This window comes from Abramis brama (assembly GCF_963993115.1).
Source record: "Abramis brama genome assembly, chromosome: 23".
Classification (NCBI taxonomy): Eukaryota; Metazoa; Chordata; class Actinopteri; order Cypriniformes; family Leuciscidae; genus Abramis; species Abramis brama.
Window position 1 is genome coordinate 23,443,994 of NC_139985.1, and position 26,494 is coordinate 23,470,487.

The 26,494-nt window shown below is 42.4% G+C and overlaps 1 protein-coding gene and 1 long non-coding RNA gene across 2 annotated transcripts in view; both read left to right on the forward strand.

Annotated features, from left to right (window-relative positions):
* Positions 1-2,592: 2,592 nt before the first annotated feature.
* The window catches only part of adgrl4 (adhesion G protein-coupled receptor L4), a 40,622-nt gene continuing 16,720 nt past the window's right edge, over positions 2,593-26,494 (forward strand). Inside the window, exons 1-5 of the mRNA XM_084101976.1 lie at positions 2,593-2,729; positions 3,648-3,794; positions 24,743-24,892; positions 25,007-25,156; positions 25,322-25,392. Coding sequence (XP_083958102.1) covers positions 2,684-2,729; positions 3,648-3,794; positions 24,743-24,892; positions 25,007-25,156; positions 25,322-25,392 — 564 coding nt within the window. The 5' untranslated portion in view covers positions 2,593-2,683. The remainder of the gene's footprint in view (positions 2,730-3,647; positions 3,795-24,742; positions 24,893-25,006; positions 25,157-25,321; positions 25,393-26,494) is intronic.
* LOC311074935 lies at positions 13,503-15,849 on the forward strand. The gene is made up of 3 exons (XR_014604410.1): positions 13,503-13,627; positions 13,786-13,815; positions 15,756-15,849. It is a non-coding gene; the product is annotated as an uncharacterized lncRNA (long non-coding RNA).

Here is a 26,494-nt window from a genome sequence, read left to right on the forward strand (position 1 = left end):
TTTTCATCAGAATTTGCTGTCTGTGTCATATGTGCACATTGGCAAGTGGAACACATCCTCTTGTGGGCTCAAAAAGTGTCTTCCTCGCTTCTTGCTTTCAGGTTTAAAATGAGCTACACGTCACAGGAGAGCAAATGATGCATTTGTCCATACTTGCTGCCCATGAGGCATGTGCAAATTCGCAAGAAAAGTGGTTCTCAAAATGGAAATACTGCCCTTAAACTGTAGGGAATATGGATTAGTTCAGTCAACTGTGGTGAATCTCAGGCAAAGACCGGCAAGACAAATATATTTATGAGCTTTTGAGGCAGGAGGGGCAGTGCTTTATAAGGACTGGTCTTTGAGTGCTTACTCATCTTGAAACTTCAGTCCCAGAGAAAATCGCAATATACATTTTAATTTGTTTAGAGTTTCACAACCATCTATTTTATCTTCAAAGATGGTCCAGACTTCACTACAGCGCCAGCAGACTGTTTCACCGTGATTGTATAATGTAGGCTCAAGTGCCAAAGTTAAAAGGATCTAGGTGCAGCTTTATTTGTGAAGGCAAGATAGAGGACATGAACAAAAACAGCCATGAATACTGACTTACCAAACGACACTGCCATAAAGGACAAAACATTGAAATGGTTTGTTTATTTTACTCTTTTTCTTCTTCTTCTTCTTCTTCTTTTTTAATGTTAATCATACAACAAACATATTTTGTGATGTATTTTCCTAGTTTAATATTTGAAGTCCAGTTTTGGGATAAGGGAAAACACTAAAGGCAGCATGCAAAAATGACAAATCATTGTCTTGTCAGCTGTGACAGCCTGCCTGAATAAAAATGTCACAACTTGCTCCACCCTGTGACAACACGTTTCTACCTTCAATTCTTGCCTGATTGTATGCCAGCGTGGCCTAATTGTTCACTTGTAACCCAGTTGCAAAAATATGTTTATATATATGGTGATAATTTTAGTTTAAAGGGGAAAACTTGTTTTTGTTTTGAAAAAAGTTTGGACATTTGACTTAACTCAGGGTGTCCATACATACAGTACAATACCAATACCAAGGCTACATTGATTTGATCAAAATACAGTAAAACTGTAATATTGTGAAATATTATTACAATTTAATAATAATAACAATAATAATAATAGACAAAGTTGTGCTGCTTAATATTTTTGAGGAAACCATTACATATTTGTTCAGGATTTTTGGATGAATAGAAAGAACAGCATTTATTTGTAAAAGTTTTTTTTATTTTTTTATGAATGTCTATCTTTTGTGAGTATGCCTATAGGTTGTGTCATGTTTTTTTACAATAAGAAAGAGCAAATTCTTGAACTACAGGTTTTAACCAGTTTTAACAAAGTGGGTTGGCTTATTCATTATTAGCCACAAGAGGGCAGTCAAGATAAATTGCGTGACAACTTATTCAGTGCTTACAGTAAACACCATCCCAGTACAGAGCGGAAGTGTGGGGGCAGAAGGTCCTATCTTATTGTTTGAAGGCAGAAGGAAAAGCCGCACCCTCTGTTATGCTGTCAAGGGTCACACTAGGATAAAAGTTACAATCAGACTGAGAACACTGTAATGGATCTGTGTTCATGTTACAGTCATCTTTATTTATTCTATCTATCTATTTTAATAAGTGGCAGGTACTTCAAAGAACTCAGCTGTCAGAACTTAAAAATCTGTAATTGTGTGATCTCTATCATAAACACACCTTTTTAAGTAACACATTTCACTATAAAAGCTTGTTAGGTTTTAATGATGAAACAATGTTAATTATTATTATTTTATTTTTTTTGTGAGGTTTTTTTTAGGAAACATCCAGGCCAGTTGGTAAAAAACAAAAAACAAAGCAATTGCTCTAAAGTGATGCAAATAGTGAGAGAAAATCTTTAAAGTAATTTGTTTGCAGATGCCGCTTGGTTTGACATTTTGTTATCTAATGCAATGATATTCAGACTGTTTAAGTGTCAAAAATACTTTTTGAGACCGCTGACATCTAGTGTCCAAGAAATAAAGGGACAGTATTAAGCAATCCTGAAACAAAGGTCAAAGTTTGTCTTCAGCTTCAGCTGGCTAGTGAAGTAATCTAGTGGGTGTTGTGGTTCAGCCAGTCCTCAGTGGTTTTGTTTCTTATCTTCAAACACACATTTCTTGCAGACGTCTACAACAAAGAGGTCTGTGGTTAAAAATATACCTCCACCCAACTCTGATACCTAGACTCTGTTGATAGAAATTTCTAAAAAGTGTAAAGTGTTTGGCTGCAAGAAGTGTGAGCTATTTTGTAACCAAATAACAAGCAATAACACTTCAATGACAATCACATAAGCAAATGTGTGACACTGACCACTTTGTATACTTGCTTTCATTGAAGTACACAGATTAGAACATTCTCAAATCATACTGGGTGACATATTATGAATCTTCAGGTTTTGCACAAACTCATTGGAGATTATGCCAATTTAGACTTCAGGTATGCTTGAATCATCAGTAAATTGTTTGTATAATTGTGTACAATAGTGTTGTGTGCGTGAGGATGAGCTGTCTTGTCCCTCTATATTTTTGTGAGTTGCATGTGAGCCGGACAGGAAGGGTCAGGATTAGAGAAACAGGAAGCTGACATAAGGAACTATTGTGCGTCACACAGATATTCACTGCTTAAAGACATTCCAGCCTCACCTCTGAAATGAAGTTTTTCCACAGTTCTCCAATGAAACTCTTGCTTTTCGCTGGTAAGTCACTTTGATCACATCCTATGATCTATTCTTCTAATAATTATATATATTTATATATATAATATTCGTCAGTAATTCTTACACTTTTTACTCAAGTTAATACTATTTTTCAAGATATGTTTATTTTTGACAGTAAGTTTCTGTTGCTACATACCTATATACATGTACATACAGTATTGACTGTTAGCTTTCTATGACTGGCCAGGAAAAATATACAGTATATTGATCATATGTTGACGCCTGTAGTGGAGCATGACGGCATGTTGCGTAATTTGTCAAAATGGGGACCTGCTGTTTATTGACAAGTTTTAATAAAATTAAATAAAGTACAAACGATACATATTTATGTATTAAATGTATTATAGGTTATTTATTTGCTTTTCAGCTAAATTTAAACAATAAAACAATTATGAACACACACACACAAATGTCAGCATTAATGTGACAACATACCCAATGTCTTATTATTATTTTTTTACACTTATGAAAATTACCCTTGTACTGAGAACACAATCGTGTGTGATTTTATTGTGTTCATTTGTTGTTCAATTGGTTACACAACAGCTATTGCAGAAACATGATGGTAAAGATATTTTTGTGATCTAGATGACAGATTTCTTAAAAAAAAAAATTTAAAAAAAAAATCTAATTTAAGAATTTTCTAATTTTCTAATTTAAGAAAGTATCAGACTTGGTGTTTGAAACCAAGGTACAAAACCGTAGGGAAAGCAAGCATTTGTGTAACAGGACGTTTTATGCTAAATTGTATTAACCATGTGACAAATAACATAAATGTGACCATGTGACAAATAACAGGTCTGTAATTCATGTGCATCCATCTTTGAAAATAATTGTATTTCTATTATATATTTATATTGATATATATCTTTTTTTTTTCTTCTTTTTTTAATATAGCTTGGTTTACAAGTGTGCTGGATCCATGCAGATTTGCTGACATTTGCCAGTCCTGTCACCAGAATGCCACCTGCAAGCCTATTGATTCCAAAAATGAATGCCAGTGCAAACAAGGGTTCACTGGTGATGGAATCAAAAATTGCCAGGGTTTGCAATTTATTTTATTACATTAAAACAAACTGGTAAACTTATTAGTGTAAGAACAACAAAGCAACAAGTTCAAACAGAAAAGACTGTAGTCCGACTGTATTGTATGAGTAGTTTATAAATCTTGTTACAATATGTGGGTCCCGCTTTATATTAGGTGTCTTTAACGACTATGTACTAACATTTAAATTAAGAATTTTTATACAATGCACTTATTGTGTACATCCATGTTTACATTGTACATTGTACTAAAAAAAACCCCTGCATGTAATTACAGCTTAATTTCTGTAATAACATTTATAATTACAGTGTTGACCATTCTCTTTCACTTTTCATTCCATTCTTTTTGCACATTCTCTTGGATAATATTCTGATTGTTCCAATTCAATCTGACTTCTGACCTTTAATGCTGACTGAATCATAATCATACACTGTTTGTTCGTTGGCCTGAGGAGAACTCCTACTATAGAACTATAGAACTACTTAATATAGGGTAGGTTTAGGATTTGGTTCAGGGTTAGTCGCATGTAATTATGCACAATTTACTGTTATTACTATGGTAACTACATGAAAGATTTGTAACAAGGACACTGTAAAATAAAGAGTTACCAAATAGTGTAACCCAAAAGTGTTGTAAAATATATTTACAGTACATTGACACCTACTGCTACAGGTCCCGGAGTCCTCGGGGGGGACTGTAAGCATTTTAAAATCTTTGCAGTAATTGAGAGAGAGAGACAATAGTTAATAGCCGCTTTCCGACCGGAGGAACCTTTTCACAGTTCCTAGAACTATTGGCTAAAGTACCCGGATGTCGGCGTGTTCGCACCGCAGGAACTAGGAACGATTTTAGTTCTAGGAACTCCATTTGGAGGAACTAATTTAGGTCCTACTTCAGAGTAGGGTCTAAACCAGCACTATAGGAACTACCTGTGACGTTAGTGTACGCTGATGACCGAACGCACGCGGAACACCAGCACCCGCCATTTTTAAAACGGCTAACTGTTATATGTAAACACACAGATTATAGCCTATATATTTACTCCAGAAACTAACTATACAAACATGGAAAACAGTGATAGATGGGCCTCTAAACCTTTATGCTGAAGAGAAAATCCAACGCAACTTGTCTACTTTCTATAACAGTTCTATCTAATAACATATTAAACAGTACTGTTAGACAGATCGCTAACTAATAAACAGAGAATGCGAGCATTGTTTGCTCTGGCGTTCTCAGCGCGTCAAAATAACGGTCTGTCGCGCCTTCAAAATAAAAGTTGCCGCGCTTGCGTCACTCCCTTACCCCTCCTACCAGTTCCTATGGCCACATGGCCAGTGCAAACGCAAACAGCAAAACTAAGTTTGGGGGAGAGTAGTTCATAGAACTGTTTAGAAGTGGACAGTTCCTATAAGTTCCTATAACTACATGGTCGGAAAGCGGCTATTGATTGCTTAAAAGATCCAGTTGATGTCACCCCTTAAGTGTCACCGGCCCACCGGGCCCACAGGCATTACATATTTAAACAACTAGAGAGTATCTAGAGAGTAAATGAGAGCGAGAAACAAGAGTTAGTGGCTGCTTAAAATATTCTTTTCCCTTTCATTCGGGAACTCCTACATCTCGTCGGAGGAGTTTCCAACGGATTGGGATCACGCTAGGAAGACCAATTGCCTTCGAGTGAAATAAAACGAGCCAATGAACATTGGCATGCAACATTTGCATTCCGCAGCCCGCCTACGAGAGCGGGTATAAAGGCGGAAGCAAGCGCATACACAAACGCTTTTAGCTTCGGAGCTGACTGGTTGTGTCCTCTCTGAGTGAATGAGCTTTAAGATTGTATCTATCTTACGCTCTACGAGTCTGCTGTTTCGGGAAGGGATCTCTCTGTGTTGGTGAGACGGCGTTTCAGCGACCGCGCGATTTCCTGTCTGCCGGCTGCGTCTACACACTGTTAATTCAAAAGCTGTTTTCACAGCTGGTAAACGGTTGAGTGCGCACAGCGGGCTTGTAGTTTCCCCGCTGTGTTGCCGCGTTGGGTCCCTGTGTGCTTCAGCACAAAAAAGAGAATACTTTCTTCCTGAAAGAGCAACACGAGTGAAGATCGCGTCCTTTTCAGGATGACGTTTCACTCGTGTGTTTCTGGATGCGATCGTTTCCTGTCCTCATTTGACGGCCACGTTCATTGTTTCACATGCCTAATCAGTGTGTGAGACTACGTTCGTGGGTGGTTCATGTTCTCTCAGGAGTGCATGACCACGTCGGCACGTTGTTCGTCTCCCCTTTTTAAAGGCTCGAGCCGCTCAGCGTGCCGTGTGCCGTCGAGCGGCGGTTGACAGCGCGGGTTGTCACGGCAACCCATCGCGCGTCATTCGGCGCTCAAAATGCGCGAAGATCAAGACTCGCGTGCCTCTATGAGGTGAGTCCCTTTGCTTATTTCCCGATCTAGTTTCTCTTCTGGTGCTCCAGAAGAGGGCTACTTTGGCGAATAACATTGGTGATCTGAGGGTTACAGTGAGCACGAACCACTCACTCCTCTAGCGCATCGCAAACATGCTGAGACTGTGTTCGTGAGTGGTTTGTGCTCTCTACATGAGAGCATGACCACGTCGGCACGTTGTTCGTCCTGCCTGAGGGCTTGAACACTCAGCGTGCCGTGTGTCATCGAGGCGATGGCCACGTTCACTGTCTTGCATGCCTGGTTGACGGCCATGATCGCTGTTTCACATGCCTAATCAGTGTGTTGAGACTGCGTTCATGGGTGGTTCATGTTCTCTCATGAGTGCATGACCACGTCGGCACGTTGTTCGTCCTGCCTGAGGGCTTGAACGCTCAGCGTGCCGTGTGTCATCAAGGCGATGGCCACGTTCACTGTCTTACATGCCTGGTTGACGGCCATGATCGCTGTTTCACATGCCTAATCAGTGTGTTGAGACTGCGTTCATGGGTGGTTCATGTTCTCTCATGAGTGCATGACCACGTCGGCACGTTGTTCATCTCCCCTTTCTCGTAAAGGCTTGAGCCGCTCAGCGTGCCGTGTGCCGTCGAGGCTTGAATGGGATTTTGGTCCTTCTCATGAGGGACCAAGCATTTCATTCGGGGCCCCAGGGGAGGACAGATGTCGATCGCTACATCGGAGAGAGGGCTGTTATACTCTGAAAATGATGCTGAGTTCCTACTGTAATGGTGTGTTCTCGTGCTGAAGATTCAGACTCGACAGCCACACTTCCTGGGTCTAAAGTGCCTGGATGTGTGTGAAAAATTTTGGCAGTATGGAAGCATTTTGGTGCCAATATGGCAAGCCAAACATGCCTAAATCTGCAGAAGTTTTTCCTCTCTCACTACCCCTGCACATTCAGTGCACGTGGGTAGTTCTGATTCGGGGTGGAGCTGCGCTTAGTGACTGACCATGATTAGTCACAGCGCCGGCCCTCGGTCAGACGATGTCCACACTGGTGGTCCAGAAGCGCCTCAAAACCAGCCCGCTCGGAGTTCGTTTCCCCCCCAGCAAAGGGAAGGGAAACGACCCTGAGAGGAGCGACCCGGAGTATGTGATGTCTACTCTTCGGAAGTGCGTGTCATCACCACTCTTTCCCCTGGAGGAGGGCCGGGTGGAGAATTTCGTTTCTGTTCCGCCGCTGGTCATTCAGTCAGCGGTACCCAAAGTTTGAGCAGTCCACTTCCTCTGAGTCACTCACGGGCCCCAGCGCTCAGATGACAGTGAGGGCTACGGCCTTGTACCCGGACTTATTGCCCCCGGGCCTCGCTCCTCGTTTCCCCTTACGGTCGAATGGTCGAGACTGGTAGTTCAGGACGACGCTTAGTTGCCTCGCCGCTCCCAGTCTCCTCCGTCCAAGAGGGCCAGGATGACAGTGCGCACCGCAGTATTGCCTCGCCACTCTCATTCCCCTCATTCCAGTGCTCAGATGACAGTGATGCCGCCTCGGCCTCATCACTCTCATCTCCCACTGGGCAGGGAGGTGCGGATACTTGGACTCGATCCCCTCGGGCGTCGTTCCTTGTTTCCCCTCCCTCCTTCGCATTGCGGCAACGAACAGCCGAATGCCTCCGTGCCTTCCCTGTCGATTGCCCCCGCGTGGAAGCAGGTTGGTGCTGTATGTCACACCCAGACTCCACTTCCGGCCACCTCAGGGCCTCCGGAGTCGAGTCCCTGCCTTCCACCTTGCTGCCCCACCCCGGGTACGCCGGTGGTCCGGGTCGGCTCACTGGTACGGTTCTTCGAAGCCTGGATAGCGTTCCCAGGCCGTCCCGGTGGCTCGCCCGTACCATCCGGCTCGGCTATGCAATTCAGTTTGCTCGCCGGCCTCCCAGGTTCAGGGGCGTCCACAGGGGCGTCCCGTGTGCGGTCAGAGGATGCCCCTGTCTTGCGGAAAGAGATCGACGTCCTGCTGGCGAAGGACGCAATTGAGCCGGTCCCTCCAGCCGAGATGAGGTCTGGGTTCTACAGCCCTTACTTCATTGTACCCAAGAAAGGCGGTGGGTTACTGCCAATCCTGGACCTGCGAGTTTTGAATCGGGCCCTTCACAAGCTCCCGTTCAAAATGCTTACGCAGAAACGCATCTTCGAATGCATCCGTCCCCGGGATTGGTTTGCAGCGATCGACCTGAAGGACGCGTACTTTCATGTCTCGATTCTTCCTCTTCACAGAACGGTTTGCGTTTGAGGGTCGGGCATATCAGTACAAAGTCCTACACTTCGGACTGGCCCTGTCGCCACGTGTCTTCACGAAAGTCGCGGAGGCGGCCATTGTTCCCATGAGAGAACGTGGCATTCGCATTCTCAACTATCTCGACGACTGGCTTATAATAGCTCACTCGCGAGACCTGTTGTGCGAACACAGGGATATGGTGCTTCAGCATCTCAGTCGGTTGGGACTTAAGGTCAACTGGGACAAGAGCAAACTCTGCCCTACGCAGAGGATCTCTTATCTCGGTATGGAGCTGGACTCGGTCGGCCAGACTGCACGCCTCACGGAGGAGCACATCCAGTCAGTGCTCAACTGCCTTAATTCTTTTCAAGGCAGGTCAGCGGTCCCACTGAAACAATTTCAGAGGCTCCTGGGGCATATGGCAGCCGCAGCCGCGGTAACGCCGCTCGGCTTGCTGCACATGAGACCGCTTCAGCGCTGGCTTCACGATCGAGTCCTGAGATGGGCGTGGCAGAGCGGCACGTTCCGGGTGAGTATCACTCCGCACTGTCACCAAACTTTCAGTCCTTGGTCGGACCCTGCATTTCTACGGGCCGGAGTGCCTCTAGTCCAGGTGTCCAGGCATGCTGTGGTCTTCACAGATGCCTCTGCCAACGGCTGGGGGGCCACGTACAACGGGCATGCAGTTTCGGGTCTGTGGACGGGGCCCCAACTGCATTGGCACATCAACTGCCTAGAGTTGCAAGCAGTACGCCTAGCTTTGTGTCACCTCAAGGGGTTTCTCAAGCACAAGCACGTACTGGTCCATACGGACAGCACTGCAACCGTTGCGTACATCAACCATCAAGGTGGTCTACGCTCCCATCGTATGTCGCGACTCGCCCGCCATCTCCTCCTTTGGAGTCAGAAGCATCTGAGGTCGCTTCGAGCCATTCATATCCCTGGTGCGCTCAATCGTGCGGCCGACGAGCTCTCACGACAACCGCCACTTCCGGGAGAATGGCGACTCCATCCCCAGGTGGTCCAGCTGATATGGGGGATCTTCGGAGCCGCTCAGATAGATCTGTTTGCCTCTGCGGATACGACCCATTGCCAGTTGTTTTATTCCCTGACCGAAGGAACACTCGGCACGGATGCACTGGCGCACAGCTGGCCCCAGGGTCTGCGCAAATATGCGTTTCCCCCAGTGAGCCTTCTCGCACAGACACTGTGCAAAGTCAGGGAGGACGAGGAACAGGTCCTGCTAGTTGCACCCTATTGGCCCAACCGGACTTGGTTTGCAGAACTCATGCTCCTCGCGACAGCCCCTCCTTGGCCCATTCCTCTGAGGAAAGACCTTCTCTCTCAGAGACGGGGGACTCTATAGCACCCGCATCCAGACCTCTGGAAACTTCATGTCTGATCCCTGGATGGGACGCGGAGGTTCTAGGTGGCCTACCACAGGCTGTGGTAGACACCATCACTTCCGCTAGAGCCCCCTCTACAAGGCGCCTCTATGCGTTGAAGTGGAACCTATTTGTCGATTGGTGCTCTTCCCGCCGGGAAGACCCCCGAACTTGCCCAATCAGTGTCGTGCTTTCCTTCCTGCAAGATGAGTTGGAGCAAAGGCTGTCTCCCTCCACCCTCAAAGTGTATGTTGCCGCAATAGCCGCACATCACGATGCAGTAGAAGGTAAGTCCTTGGGAAAGCATGACCTGGTCCTCAGGTCCTTGTGTATGCGCTTGCTAGGCGATTGAATCCTCCTCGTAATCAGCACCCCGTACCCTCTTGGGATCTGACTTTAGTGCTCAGAGCACTCCAGAATCCACCTTTTGAGCCCTTGCATGCAGTCGATTTAAATATCCTGTCAATGAAGACAGCTCTCCTGCTCGCTTTGGCGTCCATCAAGAGGGTAGGGGACCTGCAGGCATTTTCGGTCGACGAATCGTGCCTAGAGTTCGCGCCGGATTTCTCTCACGTTGTTCTGAGACCCCGGCCCGGATATGTGCCCAAGGTTCCTACCACTCCGTTTAGAGATCAGGTAGTGAACCTGCAAGCGCTGCCCCCGGAGGAGGCAGACCCAGACCTGGCTTGCTCTGTCCTGTTCGCGCTCTGCGCTGTTACATTGACAGGACGCAAAGCTTAGGACCTCAGACCAGCTCTTTGTCTGTTACGGAGGCCAGCAGAAGGGGAAGGCTGTCTCCAAGCAGAGGTTAGCCCAGGACGTGCCTTGTCCACCTAGGTTGAGGGCACACTCTACTAGGAGTGTTGCCTCCTCCTGGGCTTTGGCTCAAGGTGCCTCGCTGACAGATATTTGTAGAGCTGCGGGCTGGGTGACACCTAACACGTTCGCTAGGTTTTATAGCCATCGTGTAGAACCTGTTTCCTCCCATTCCTTCGGCCAGTAGCGTGAGGAATTAGGTTAGTGTCGGCTTGCTACGCCATTCTCGCCCCATGGGCTAGATACGTGCGTTATTCTGCTCCGTTGGTTACCCAACAAACGGCTAACCTCGTGAGTTCCTCCATCACCCCCTCCAGCGACAGGCGAGGCGGATCGCCGGTCGCCAGGCCTTTCCTCTATGTTGAGCTGAGTTTAGGCTGGGTCCTATGTAGTGGTCCCTACGGGACCCCATAGGTGTTTTCCACGTTAGGTTACCCTCCGGGTTAGCCAGTGTCTTCCCCTTGACAGATTCTATCTGTCGTCTCTGCTGAGTACGCTCCCACCCTCCGGGCTGGGACTACCTCAGAGACTGCCATGTGTTCACTACCCTACGGGCTAGTGCACATGTGTTTTCCTAGTGCCTCCCTTCGGGCAGGCTTGGGCTCCGCAGCGTTCCCTTCTACATCTTGGGCACGCTTTCCCAGTGTTATCCAATGTCCACTGAGCGGGTCTTGCGGAACAGCAGTGTGACTCTTCCCAACTAAGCTTCCGCACATAAGAGATAAGTTTCAAGAAACTGCTGCTGAAGCTTAGGCAGGGCGCTGGAAGGGGCCAGCATCATGGCGTTTTATTAGGGATCCCAATTCGTTGGAAACTCCTCCGACGAGATGTAGGAGTTCCCGAACGAAAGGGAACGTCTCGGTTACGTATGGTAACCCTCGTTCCCTGAGTAGGGAACGGAGACGTCTCGTCCCGTCGCCATGCTGCTGTACCTTCGCGGAGGACTGGACACCGTTCGGCTCCTCAGCGAAAAGCGTTTGTGTATGCGCTTGCTTCCGCCTTTATACCCGTTCTCGTAGGCGGGCTGCGGAATGCAAATGTTGCATGCCAATGTTCATTGGCTCGTTTTATTTCACTCGAAGGCAATTGGTCTCCCTAGCGTGATCCCAATTCGTTGGAAACTCCTCCGACGAGACGTCTCCGTTCCCTACTCAGGGAACGAGGGTTACCATACGTAAACGAGACGATTTCTTTGTCTGAGGATGTGCCACAGTCATCACGGTAACTCTACTCTCTACTGCCACCCAGAATTCGGAAAATGCAGCTGAACAGGGGTGCGTTTCCCAAAAGCATCGTTAGCCAACTATGGTCGCAAGTTCCGCCATTATCAGCATACAGTTCAAGGAGTCTGTTTCCCGAAAACATAGTTCTAACGAACATTCGCAAACAGCATCGCAAACTTGAGTGGTTGGAACGACAGCTCTTGACCTGTGGTATAGTTTCTTGTTTGCATGACATGTGGACTCAATAAATCTTCATCTTGAGCCAATTAAGAAAGCTGACATGCAATAAAATCTGTATCTTTTATTTAGAATACATACAAATGTCATTTACGTCTTTTAATTTGTCAAGAGATTACGCATGTGCGAACGTGCTCTGTAAGATCAAGCCTATGATTGAATCTGGAAATAAAGCAAAATAAATGAGAAAAATTATAAATAGTCCTCAGATGCCATGTCCGTAATTTAATGCAAAACATCTAGTATTAATTCGATCTCAAACAGATTCATTAAAAGAAGTTATTACTCCAACAGGTGCGTGACATCATTAACCAACGTGGTTGAACGACCAATTTGCAACAATATGTTTTCGGAAAACAGTCGTGACTAGCTAGTTGATTTCTTCAACGATGCATTGTACTATAGTAGTGAAGCAGCGAGTTACGTCGTTGTACGGGAAACGCACTCCTGTTTGGTGCAAACTCACCAAAACACACCAAAGTAATCCAAACAAAACCCATATACATGTAAACAGAAATAGACATACGTAGGTAAAAAAAAAAGAAATATATAGGCTACATATAATTTAATATTTTTGTGACCCAACTGTACTCTCCCCAACAAAGAAACTAATGCCTCCAAATATTATTTAAATAACCACATTAACTTGTTGGTTGAATGACAATAAACCATGAAAAGATTCATTCACATTGGGGAATTAATTAAAACAGACTATATGAAAAGATTCTTTAAATGTGAAATAAATTAAAACCGCCAGTAGGTGGCAGCAAGTCACCGTTAATGAGTGAGTCACTGAGATTCAACCGATCCATTCAAATGGCCGATTCATTCAGGAATGAAGCATTTGTCCTAGGAATTGAATCATTGATTCAACTGATTTGTTACAAAAGCTGATTCCTTCAGTAAGGAAACGCCACCGTGTGTTGCTCAGAGACGCAATTGCAGTGCTGTGGCTTTGTTTTGAACTATTTCCCTTGATGAAATAGAGCAAAAACAGGCAATATGTTGTCTAAAATGTAAGCCACTTAATATTAACTTCTTGTTTATTAAACTTGACTAAAATCAATACCACATTTGCTATCATGCTGATATCTGGAGAGAAAAAAATCACTCTTCTTGTGATATTTATTAACTATATTAAATGATATAAATATAGACTAAATCACGCAGGTAAACCTGCAATCTAAATGTGCACCCACACTAGTCTAATCTACAAGACTACATCACGTAGTGAACTCATGCACTCTCTGGATGTGTGTGAGGGATATACCCGATAATGTCAAATCGCACATCATTAAAACTACAATTACGATATTATCGCAGACGATATATATCGCACACCCCTAATCTGTTTGTTTCTGCAGCTAAGTATTCTTCATCTTTTTGTGTTTCTGTAGGTTGCTCTTTTTGTTTGCTTTGTCTCTTTCTTCTAGGTTCTCAGAGACTGAGAAGTTTAAGTTCTTCTGTAGATTGTCTGTGATTTGGATCTCTCTCCTTTGAACACGTAGGTTGTAGATTGTTATCTCTTTTCACTGTACTCTCTAGTATCCTTACCCAGTAGTTTGTATTTTTTTTCTTCAGACTCAGTGGTGTCACTGTTTGAGGAAGTATTTATCTGTGCTTTAGACCTCGTCTTTCTGTTCTTCCCATTTCCTACTGCAGGTGGCATCTCTTACACAGGTGACGGAACAGGTAGGTCAACAGATAAGTCACTTACAAGGTGTTGCAGATTTCTGTGTAGAGTACGCATTTTTGAAGTATCATTCTCTATGACTCTATATACTGGGCTGTCGTTTAGTTGATCTCTAATGATGTAGATTTGTTTCTCCCAGTAAGACTTAAGTTTTTCTAGTCCACCTTTTCTCATCGTATTCTGGACAAAGGAGTCTATCTCCAGGGTGCAGAGTGATTCCCCTTGACTGACGGTCATACTTTCCTTTTTCACTAGACAGTTTGCTGTTTTCACTTACAATTCTTAATGCTTCTTTCATTCATGCAGCCCATTTATCAGCATATCTTGTCGGAGACTCATCTGTTTCTTCAGTCCAAACATTAGATCAACTGGCAAACGAGGAGATTGTCCAAACATTAAGTAGAAGGGTGAGAATTATCTCATGTATTGTGCAGTTATAAGCATGGACAGCACATGCTAGATCGGCTTTCCAGTGCTCCTTTTCCTTCTCTTGGGGTGTTCTCAGCATTTATAAGAGAGTCCTACTGAATCGCTCAGCTGGGTTGCCTTGGGGGTGGAAGGGCGTGGTCCTTGAATGTCCAACTCCAGATAGTCTACTTAAGGTCTTGAACAGTTCATTCTCAAACTCTCTTCCTTGGCCGTGATGTAATCTGCCGCTGTTCTTTCAGCCTTGTTCTTGGTTGCATAGGCTTGAGCATACCTGGTAAATTGATCGACTACAACCAGTATGTCTCTCATGGGTAACTTTCATATGTGGCCAATACAATATCTCTCTTGCCAGATGTATCTCCCTCTCTGTGCCAACATGACCCATGTCATCATGAAGATTCTTCAGAACCTTCTTCTTAACTCTCTGGGGTTGTTTGTGCTTTTTGTGCATTTGTGCTTATTTCTGTTACTTGTAACATTTTCATGGCTAAAGTCTGATTACACTGTATCCAGCAAAAACTCTGCTACAATAATATGTGAGCAGCATGTATGTAAAAGTTTGTAGTTTTTTAAGAAAATGACGTTTATGCATGATTTGTGAAAAAATAAGTATTTTTTGTTCACAAGACTTTTGAAAACTGAATCATGTAGCCTATGATTTTTGCTTCAAAACTATGTGAAAATCATCCTTCCCACTCATTCAGATAAAACAATATATTGCTTTGAAAATTTTGTAAGACATGATTTGTGTAAGAAAGCTGTATGCAAGAAGGGCGTGAATCATCATTAATATTGATGTGTTTCACACCTAGGAAGACAGACCCTTCTCTCATGGCCCTATCTGGTGGGACTGTGAGGTAACTTGCACAAAGAATGCAGAGTAATAACTTTACATAAATCCATTTTTTGGGGGGGAAGAAAGGCTATAACTTTAAATAATTAGAAAGGAACACTACACTCGAGAAAAAATATATGGATTATCATATGTTACTTCAAATGTTACTTTGAAATGAGATTGGAGTAAAAATATGTAGCCTAATGTTTGGCGCATTTTGCTTTTCAAATGCGAGTGACCCAAACTCACAGCGCGTGAAGAGACTGCGATCGAGCTGCTGCTCAATATGAAACATTATTGTTACCACATTATAAACATCTACGTTTTAACAGATATCCACAAACACAGTATTTAACAGTAAACACGGGTCTAAACATTATAATATTCATCATGTTATTGTAAAAGGATAACTATAATGTATGGCGGAATAGCACTTGGGAGCACTTCGACTCGGCGCAGTAATATCATCACTCCTGAAAAATCCTCTCCCCCTCTCCCTCTCACTTCTGTCATTAGAACCAATGTGACTTTTTACTGCGCCGAGTCGAAGTGCTCCCAAGTGCTATTCCGCCATACATTATAGTTATCCTTTTTACCCGCTTAGAAAAGCGCCACATTTTATTTTGTGTCACCATACTTGGTCGTGTAACTACTCGTGTAACTGTATTTAAATAGGGAAAACGTGGAGGTGTTTGGTCGCTTCTAACTTCATCTCTGTTTGGATCCTAATGAATGAACTGGGCTAAGCTAAGTGCTATCAAAGTGTCGCCGCGCGCCAGAGCGATTGATGGCACGCACTGAGACGAGAGAGGTATGTATCAACTCGTCTTAGTTAAGGGAATAACATAGTTTAATATGATAATATGAAAAAACGGTGGAGCCTTTAAAGCTTCGATTTGTACTGCTGAATGGTCTTATCTTTTGTCGTCTGCAGCTGAACTGTTCAGTGCAAAATCACCAAAACGCACCAAAGTAAACAAAACAAAACCCATACACGTGTAAACAGAAATAGATATATGTAGGTTAAAAAAATAAATATATATATATACATACAATTTAATATTTTTGTGACCCAACTATATGTAGGGTGGTCACAGTACCTAACATGTATGCATGTATGTATGTTTTATTTGTTTGTTTGTTTGTTTGTCTGTGTTTGTTTGTTCATTTATTTATTTGTTTGTTTGTCTGTCTGGTTACACTTTATTTATATTTAAGGTGTCATTGTTACAGTGTAATTATATATTTAAGTACTGAGTAATATTAAGCAACTACAGACCCTTTCCAAAAAATTAGAATATCATGGAAAAGTTTATTTATTTCCATAATTCCATTCAAAACGTTAAACTTCCATACAGGGGCGTAACACAAGATCCCGGGCCCTATGCATAGGCAGTCCTGATGGGCCCCCATGTTCCTCAAAAAAATAAATAATAATAATAATATGGCCTCTGCACACATGAATCTGTAGACCTAGATATTTATAGCGTAATAACTATTAACTGTAAGTGCTTAGAGTAGCCTGATAATTTGTCATGTGTGCACACACATTTCAAACCTCTTTTCAACATTCTCTAGCCTACTTTACTGTGGTTACTAAGTTTAAGCTAAATGATATTACAATTTTTTTTTTTTTGTATATAACACTCAACGTAGGCTATATAATTGCTAATTATTGCTAATTTTAGATATTATAGCCTATTCATTTAAAATTAAACAGGTTTCAATTTAGGCTATTATAATGGTGTGTTGTTCAAACAGCATTGTTAGTGTACAGTTTATTTATTTAGCCTTTTCCTCAGATTACATGTATAACCAAATTATCATCTGAAAGTGTATGTTCTGCTCTTTCAGTGGGTTGTCTCAGTTGATTTTTAGCACTAACGATCGCGGAGATATTCAAGCAGTTTAGCACTACAGATTTCGTGTTCTAGATTGTGCTCACCTTTCTTTGAAAATAAGTCAGTTACCAATTGTTTCCCCTCATTTTGTTTTCTTTCCTTCTAATGTCGTTCCTTTCATTTTGGGGGGCCTGATCTGCCTTGCTTTGAGAAAGACATTTCTACAGCAGAAGTTTGCGCTCCTCCAGATGCTGAACTAACTAACATAAACAAAATGCGTGCAGATGGACTAAACCATTTGGCGCATAGCAAGGGGTGGGACCAGTCAGTCAATCAACAAAGTTATTCAGCCAATACACTCATTTTACATTTCATCTGACATTCATTATGAAATTTAATTAGGAAATGAAAATATCTAGGTAACATAAAATATATTCCAGACTTTTCAAGGGCCCTCTCTCCCTTTGGGGCCCTGGTAATCAGTACTGGTTTTACCCCCAGTCCGACGCCCCTGCTTCCATAGATTATAGATTCAGGGCCCACAACTTAAACGATTTCAAGTATTTAGTTGTTTATTTGTACATAATTTGGGCTTCCAGCTCATAAAACCCACGAAAACAGGATTTCAAAAAATTAGAATATTACATGAAATCACACAGTAATTACACAGTGATACCATGGTCACTGAACCAGGTTTTGGTTATTTTGGCAGTGTGGGCAGATGCAAATCCTGCTGGAAAATGAAGTCAGCATCTCCATAAAGATTGTCTGCTGAAGGAAGCATGAAGTGCTCTGAAAATGTCCTGGTAGACGGCTGCGTTGAGTGGACAGCACAGTGGACCAACACCAGCCGATGACATGACATGATGACCGGAAACTTCACTCTGGACTTCAAGCATCTTGGATTGTGTGCCTCTCCATTCTTCCTCCAGACTCTGGGACCTTGGTTTCCAAATGAGATGCAAAATTTGCTCTCATCAGAAAAGAGGACTTTGGTCCACTGTGCTTTATTAAATCCAGAGTCAACGCAGCCGTCTACCAGGACATTTTCAGAGCACTTCATGCTTCCTTCATTTTCCAGCAGGATTTGCACCTGCCCACACTGCCAAAAGAACCAAAACCTGGTTCAATGACCATGGTATCACTGTGTAATTACTGTGTGATTTAATGTAATATTCTAATTTTTTGAAATCCTGTTTTCGTGGGTTTTATGAGCTGGCCCTAGCCCAAATTATGTACAAATAAACAACTAAATACTTGAAATCGTTTAAGTTGTGGGCCCTGAATCTATAATCTATGGAAGTTTAACGTTTTGAATGGAATTATGGAAATAAATAAACTTTTCCATCATATTCAAATTTTTTGGAAAGGGTCTGTACATGTACTTACTATATGGTTAGGTTAGGATTAGGATTTGGTTGAGGGTTAGTTGCATGTAATTATGCATAATTTACTGTTATTACTATGGAAAGTACATGTAACAAGGACACTGTAAAATAAAGTGTTACCGGTGTCTTTAACTGCTATGTACTTACATCAATAATAAATATGATGTATATATTGCACTCATATTGTATTGCAAAACACTTGTGCTGCTTTTGTGGTTGGATACAGGTAAAGTTAAGGACATGTTTGGTGGTATGGGTAGGTTTAAGGGTGGGTTAAGGTGTAATGGAAGAGTCAACAGTGATATCATAGATGTAATTGTAGAAATGAATTACAGCTGTAATAACATGCAGGTAAATCTTTAAAATATAATTACAATTTAAAAACACGTATGTACACAATAAGTGCATTGTATCAAATAGTAAATAGTAGTTAAGAATGCCTAATATAAAGTTATTTATTTATTAATGTATGAATGAACGAACGAACGAACGAATGAATGAATGAATGAATGTTAGCTAAATGGTAGTTTAAAACACCTAATATAAATTGTGACCTTATAAATATATCTATGAATTGTATCCATGAATTATCAGAATAAATATATAAGTCAGTTAAACCTTCAACAGTCTGATGTAATAAACTGTATATCATGTATATCCATATCTGAATCAAAACACAAAACAAAATCCATAATACTGAATCATTACAGATGGTTAAAGGGTTAGTTCACCCAAAAATGAAAATTCTGTCAGTAATTACTCACCCTCATGTTGTTCCAACCGCGTAAGACCTTCGTTCATCTTCGGAACACAAATTAAGATATTTTTGATGAAATCTGAGAGCTGATCACTCCTCCATAGGCTGCTAGGTGACCGAAACTTCCTGGCCCAGAAAAGTTATTAAAGAGATCGTTAATATAGTCCAAGTGACTACAGTGGCTCAATCTTAAGTTTATCAAGCGACGAGAATACTTTTTGTGCGCAAAAACAAACAAAAATAACGACTTTATTCCACTATTCATTTCCTTCTCTCTGGGCCTCGTAGTGTTTTTGCGCTGCGCGTCTGTGTTACACGTCATCACGCATCACACACATGACCAGCGTCGGCCAATAGTGAGCCTACGTGGTGACGTGCAACACAGACGCGCTGCGCAAAAACACTACGTGAACCAACTAGAGGCCCAGAGAGAAGGAAATGAATAGTGGAATAAAGTCGTTATTTTTGTTTGTTTTTGTGCACAAAAAGTATTCTCGTCGCTTGGTTAACTTAAGATTGAGCCACTGTAGTCACTTGGACTATACGATCTCTTTAATAACTTTTCTGGGCCAGCAAGTTTCAATCACATAGAAACCTATGGAGGAGTGATCAGCTCTCAGATTTCATCAAAAATATCTTAATTTGTGTTCCGAAGATGAACGAATGTCTTACGGGGTTGGAACAACATGAGGGTGAGTAATTACTGACAGAATTTTCATTTTTGGGTGAACTAACCCTTTAAGGTTTTATTACTGGATAAGTAGATTTGTATGTGTTTTCTCCAATAAGAAACTGTCAGATGTGGTGGAAACACAACTCTTCAAATGTGATTTTGACAGGAGTGCTGATATTTAGCTGATAATTAGGTAACACTTTATTTCAGTGTGACATTTTTCTTTAAGATTTCTTTAAGACTGCAAGGGAAGCTCGGTTTCCCCTATAATGTCAAAAAATTAATGGTCAAATATGTACTATTGTGTTAATATTGTATTGACTAAAAATGCGTTAGATAACGTTCATCTCAAAGACGAGTTCTTTCAGAATCAGTTACATATAGCAGGTTGGCTGACTCGATTTCCTTCTCATACATTCACGTAGCGTCACAGTGCATTTCCCTGTTGAAGCCCAGCGTCCACTGACTTCAATGGGGCTGCTTTGAACAGTTTTTTTCAGTGCTTCTAAACTAGATGGTCATTGAATAAATTCTGCGATTATGTCCCGCCTACGGACGCTCAGCGTCTCTGGGGGTGAATGGAGGAGTGGGCTGGCCTGGACTCCGGGCTTCTGCGTGATGATTGGAAGGTCTGTCGAAAGGCTGCATATCCTTTTGATTGACAGCGATTTCATACAATAAAAAGTTGCTGATTCTGAAGCTATTCGAGCTCAGTCCCGTCGCGGACTTTGCAAGTATAGTCGAAAGACAAACTGCTGCAACCTATTTCTTGGTATTTGCTTGTCGAAATTGCTAGCCAATTTTCATAATACATTTTACACAATTATACATTTATACCTTTATTATATTATTACTTATTATATTTTTTATATTATTATTAGTAATAATTAAAAAATAATTATTAAAATAATTTAAAAAATATATCATTAGTAGTATTATTATTTATACCTTTATTATATTATTACATTTATATAATTATACCTAACTCTGCTGGCCATTGAGAGGACACTGGTCAAGTCACTGGAAAAGACGCCTAGTTGGTACGACATGGTCACAGAGCATTTTCTTGAAAAGGAACGTAGGGCAGAATTTACGTATAAATAAATGGACAATTTTTATGATGTAGGCCGAAAATGAGCTTCCCCTCTTTGAAATACCAGCAGCCGCCACTGACTGTTATACACATTACTACATGTACTAGCTCTAGTAATAACAGTAAATTATGCCTAATTGCAAGTAACTAACCCTAACCCTAAACCAAACCTTAACCGTAACCATAACTCTATAGTAATTACATGTAGTTGATTAATATTACTCAGGACTTAGTTGAATAAGAACAATGTAAATACGTCACCTTAAAAAATAGTGTAACCAATAATTATTTTCCAATGAACTTTTCTTTATGTTACATGTTCCCTTTCGAAAGGGAACACGCACTGCTTCAATTGACGCTTTGAGGAACGCCTCAGGCGTGACAGGTGTCTGAAATCACAATCAAATCACAGCAATCCTATTGACCGGCGACAGCCCATGAATCATTAACATGCGACCTGAAAATATATAAGGGCGCCTTGCAAACATGATAATCATCTTTTCGTGTTCAGGGATTGTTCTGTCTGTAAGCACTTGAAAATCAGGTAATTATGAAATGCACTGAGAAGGCTGAGTGCTTTCAGAAGTGTGCAGACCACCGCTCAAGATATTTGACACCGGGTCACACACACAAACTGCGTTTTTTGTCTGGGAAGGAAGAGCATGCACAGGCAGGTCTCGAGGGAACTGCCTGTGCAAATTGTGAGTGTTTTTCTCACAAAATGCTCCGCTCTCGTCTGGCCGTCTGTCCGGTGACTGGACCTCGCGGCTCAGGTCCCGCTCGTGCAAGAAAAAGAAGAAAAAAAAGCAGAGCGGCGACGTTCGTTATGGAGTTCCCAGATGGAGCTTGCCGATCGCCTTGAGAGGGGTGTAATGGTGAGGGTGCGCGTGAGGGTGAGCTGCAGGTGGATGATGAAAGTTTTTCTATAAAAAAGAGAATTTAGTCCAGCAGCGAGTGCTCTTCCGGACGAACAGGAGATGGCTAATGAGGGTGGTGATAATCGGATAGATCCTGAATCTTCTCAGCCACCCTGCCCCGTGTATGGTAGATCTACGCTTACAGGCTGGTCCTCACCAGGGCCGCCTCTGTAGCTGGCCTAGGCTATGCTAGGGATAGTGGAGGCGTTCTGTTAAAGCATTTCTACCTCTGGCCCTTCAATTTTTGAATGTAGGTTTTTAGCATCCCTATATGACAGCCCCCTTCTATGGGAGTCATTAGGCCAAGGCCCGCCCCCGCATTCGGGCCTTGCATTCTGGGGCGAGAAGAGTAATGCAGCTTGGTGCAGAGGCATGGTTTATAAAGACCCTGGGTTAGGCCTCAATAAGGTCTCCCTAGTACAATGGGTCTTTCTTGAGCAGGGTTAGGCCGTCTTTCGCCTCACAAAGAGACTGGGTTTTGTCTGTCCGACCCCGCCGTGTAGAACTAGCATATGGATTTGAGCCACCAGAATAGGCTCCACTCACCTCGCTGAGCTACTGCTCAAGCGTTGGGTTGTAGATGTGTGGTTTACAAGCAAGCCCCACTCCCCCCGTTCTGTCACCTCTAGAGCCGCTGGCGGGCCCGCACCCTGTTAAATCTCAGGGTGAGGTGGTAGTATTGAGGCCTCCGGGCCTCCGTTGAGGCAGAGTGGTGTATGTTGTACTGTTTTTTGCTGAGTACACTGCCATGGGCAATGTGATTAGGTACCAGGATGCTGTAGGCACTCCTTGACTGGGCAGCCCCCAAAAGGGTGCGGTAGGCCAACTTACCTCAGCTGGTTGGCCTTAGTAGTTCAGGTAGTAGGTTTTAAACAGGCCTCCCCGGGGTCCTTAGGCCTCCTGTGGGTGGCCTCAATATTTGTGTTGGTGTAGTATGGTTCCCAACGGTATATGTTTGTAGCAGAATAGACTGGCTATCAGCTAGTAGGCCCAACCAGGCCTCACTGATGGCGAGTTCCCAGTAGCATGAATTTGGTTGACCGCACTGACTTGCTTCAGGCCTAGTAGGCCTCTCAATCTTCTAAGTGAGTCTTGAGTGACGGGGTATACAAACAGTGGTGTTGATGGTCATGCATTGACCTTAGCAAGGGCATCCTTGACCCTGAGCCCCATCATGGGGTGCTCGACTGTTAATTCGCCGGCCAATCAGACAATTGGCTTCAGTGGGCCTCTCTGGAGGCTAGCCCCGATTATGATCAGCCAAATAAGATTGACCACTGTCAGGCGGCTGGCCTTATCAGGCCACCATGTAGCTCGGTCCCCAACCTTACGGCCATGGCAGTCAGTTTCTTACCTAAAGAAAACTTCCAGATGACCAGCTTTAACAGGCAGCTCCGAGACTGAGCCCCAAGACTGGCAGGCCTTAGCAGGCCACCCTGGGTCTGACAGCCGGAATCAGGGTTCATAGCAATAACCAGTTTTAGCTTGCTATCAGGTAGTAGGCCTCTCCAGGCCTCCTTGAAGGCAGGTAGTAGGCCTCTCCAGGCCTCCCTGAAGGTGAGTTCCCATGGATGCTAGCTATCAGGTAGTAGGCCTCATCAGGCCTCTCTGAAGGCAAAGTACCAAGGATGAGCAACTGCACAGCTAGCTTTACTGGCTGCTAGGTAGTAGGCCTCACTAGGCCCCCCTTAAGGCGAGTTCCCAAATACGGGCACTAGGTAGCCAGCCCTCTGGTTATCAGGTAGCAGGCCTCACCAGGCCTCCTTGTAAGAGGTCTCCCATGTATATAACGCCAGGTCTTCCTGGTGGCATTTCTGGTGAGTATGTTCCCCTGAATAGTGATTGGCTGGGGCTCCTTCGGGTTCCCTAGCCACATTCCCTAGAAGGGACCCATTCTAAATTTGAAGCTGTGGTCCTAGGCCCTTGAGTAGGCTCAGGTAGGCCTTTCATTAAACAGTGTTTATGGAGGTTTTCTTGTGGAATGTATAGCTTGGGCAATGACTGTAGGGAATGCTTTCACTGACAGCCCAGTGTAACCTGAGGGTGAGTGGTTCTGGCATTTCATTTGAATTTTGCTGGATCTGACAGTTGTCACTGCCAATTGGCATGCACTCCCCTTAGCATGGTGGCGTGGGTATATCGTTCCCCAAATATATCGTTCGCAGTGCGTCTCAGGTTACAGTCTGAGAACAGGGAACGAGACACTGCGTCTTTTCGCCATGCCTCGGGGCCTGCCTACCAAACAGTCCCTTCAGACAAAAAGGGTATTATCATGTTTGCAAGGCACCCGTATATACTTCCAGGTCGCACGTTAATGATTAACGGGCTATCGCCAGTCAATAGGATTGCGATTTCAGACACCTGTCACACCTGAGGTGTTCCCCAAAGCATCAAACGACGCAGTGTCTCATTCCTTGTTCTCAGGGAACAGAGGTTACAGTCGTAACCTGAGACGGTTTCGCTACTGAGTGGCAACAAGTCTTGTTTTATGTTATAAATCAGTCATTGAATTATTCACTTTAACTGAATCATTCAAAAACATGATGCATTCAGGTACAAAACAGCACTAACTGTGTGTTCTTAAGACACGTTGACCATTTGGACTATTTTTGTTGGCTGCAAATGTAACTTCTTGTTTATTAAGCAGCTATAAACAAGCAATATCACTCTCACAATCAAGTTTTTTTTTTTTTTTCTTTTTTTTTTTTAATTGCTAACCTGTCTTCCAATACAAAATCTAGCAGCTGCCTTTCAAACTTCAAATTCCCAAGTATTCAAACTACATAAGACACTTTCAGAAAAGGCTTTGTGAAGTTAACATTTAAAATGTCCTATCGTTATTTCTAATATATTGGAATTTTTAATTCTTTCATTTACTCTCTTTTGAATATTCCCATGTCTTGCTGAAACACTCAGGTAAAACACTTGGTTTATCAGATGCATATAACTGCTGCTTCTTGGTTTAATGAATCTGTTTATCTGACCCCCCACAGATGACAATGAGTGTGAGAATGTAACTGGAATATGTGGCCCACATGCCAAATGCACCAACACTATTGGAAATTACTACTGTACCTGCTTGTCTGGATTTAAATCAAACGGAAAGCAGGAATTTCAAACTAATGATGGGACCAACTGCACAGGTATGAATGGCTCCAAAAGATATTTGGACACTACATAAAAATGTATGAATGGCGAGAAGAGTACACAAATTTACTTTATAATGAATATGAGCAAGGATCTTCTTTGAATTGTAGATATTGATGAGTGTGAGGATGATGCTGATAGATGTGGACCCTCTTCTGAATGCCACAACATAAACGGCTCATTCATCTGCTCATGTCTGAGAGGTTATACGTCCCCAGCCGGGCCCTGGTTCAAGCCTAAAAGCGGGATAGACTGCACAGGTGAGAAAAGTTACACTCTGCTCTCAGTATAAAATGGATAATCATTTTATGTTCTCCCACATTTTGACATATTTAAAAACATTTAACTGAATAAAATGTAAAAGGTAAAACTTTGAATAATATACATTTTTCATATGCATTTATGTGTTTCTGTGTTTGTGTCAGAAAACCCAGAGAAGCACTGCCATCAGGACCACAAATGTATTAAAGAGGCTATTAACAACACACTGCAAAAAGTGAGTGACATTTTTACATTAAATATTGGTTTCACAAAATAATCCCATATTATAAACGTTATTATTATTATTATTATTATGATATCGCAATTCGCTAGGGAAACAATAAATGTCAGCTACTTGACTAGCTTTTTGCAATTATAGATAAATAATATAAAAAATTGGTTCCCATTTTGTATTAAGGGTTTTTCTACTAAATATTAACATTTAAATTAATTATTTGATTTAGTGCACGTATTGTGTATATACTCTACCAAGCAAAAGTTTAAGATCAGTACGGGTTTTTTTTTAAATGTTTTTAAAAGAAGTCTCTTCTGCAGTAAGGCTGCATTTATTTGATCCAAAATACAACAAAAACATTGTTATTTTGAAATATTACTTCTATGAATCATTTTTACCAACTGGCATGAAGGTATTTTTGTGGATTTTTAAATGTGACATCAGTGTCCAAATATTTTCAAGGTAATGTAACTGGTTACAAAAATGTATAGAAAATATAAAATGGGAACATCATCATTCATAGAAAGTTTTTAATATAACAATGTGCAGAATGTGACGGCGCTGCTTTCTGTCTTCATTTTTAAAGTTGTATGTGTGTAATAGGTCAGTGCTTATACTCTCAGTGATATCTGGAAATCTTGTGACTAGAATTCAGTCACGTCTCTCTCAGATTTATCCTTTTACCTTGCTGAGAACAGCTCTAGCTCAGGAAACAGCTGTTCTGGAGGTTTTGTCATGATATTTTTGTCATATAACAATCAGGATGGACAGAGTATTCTAGGAAATGTCATCAATATTTCAGGAATGGTGTGAGACAGGAATGGTGTTTCCTTTTATTTTATTTTAGTAAAAAAGTAAGTAAGTAAGTCAAATTTATTTATACAGCGCCTTTCACAGACTAGGTCACAAAGCGCTTTACAATAGACAATAAAACATAATAAAGAACAAACTAAAATAAATAAATTAAAATAGATACAAATATCAATATATAAAGGACAGAGATTACCCAAAATCTAACCTGAAAAAGGGCAAATACATTTATACATTGTGCTTCACATTCAAGAAATGAATGAAAATATTAAAACTAACAACTATAATACTC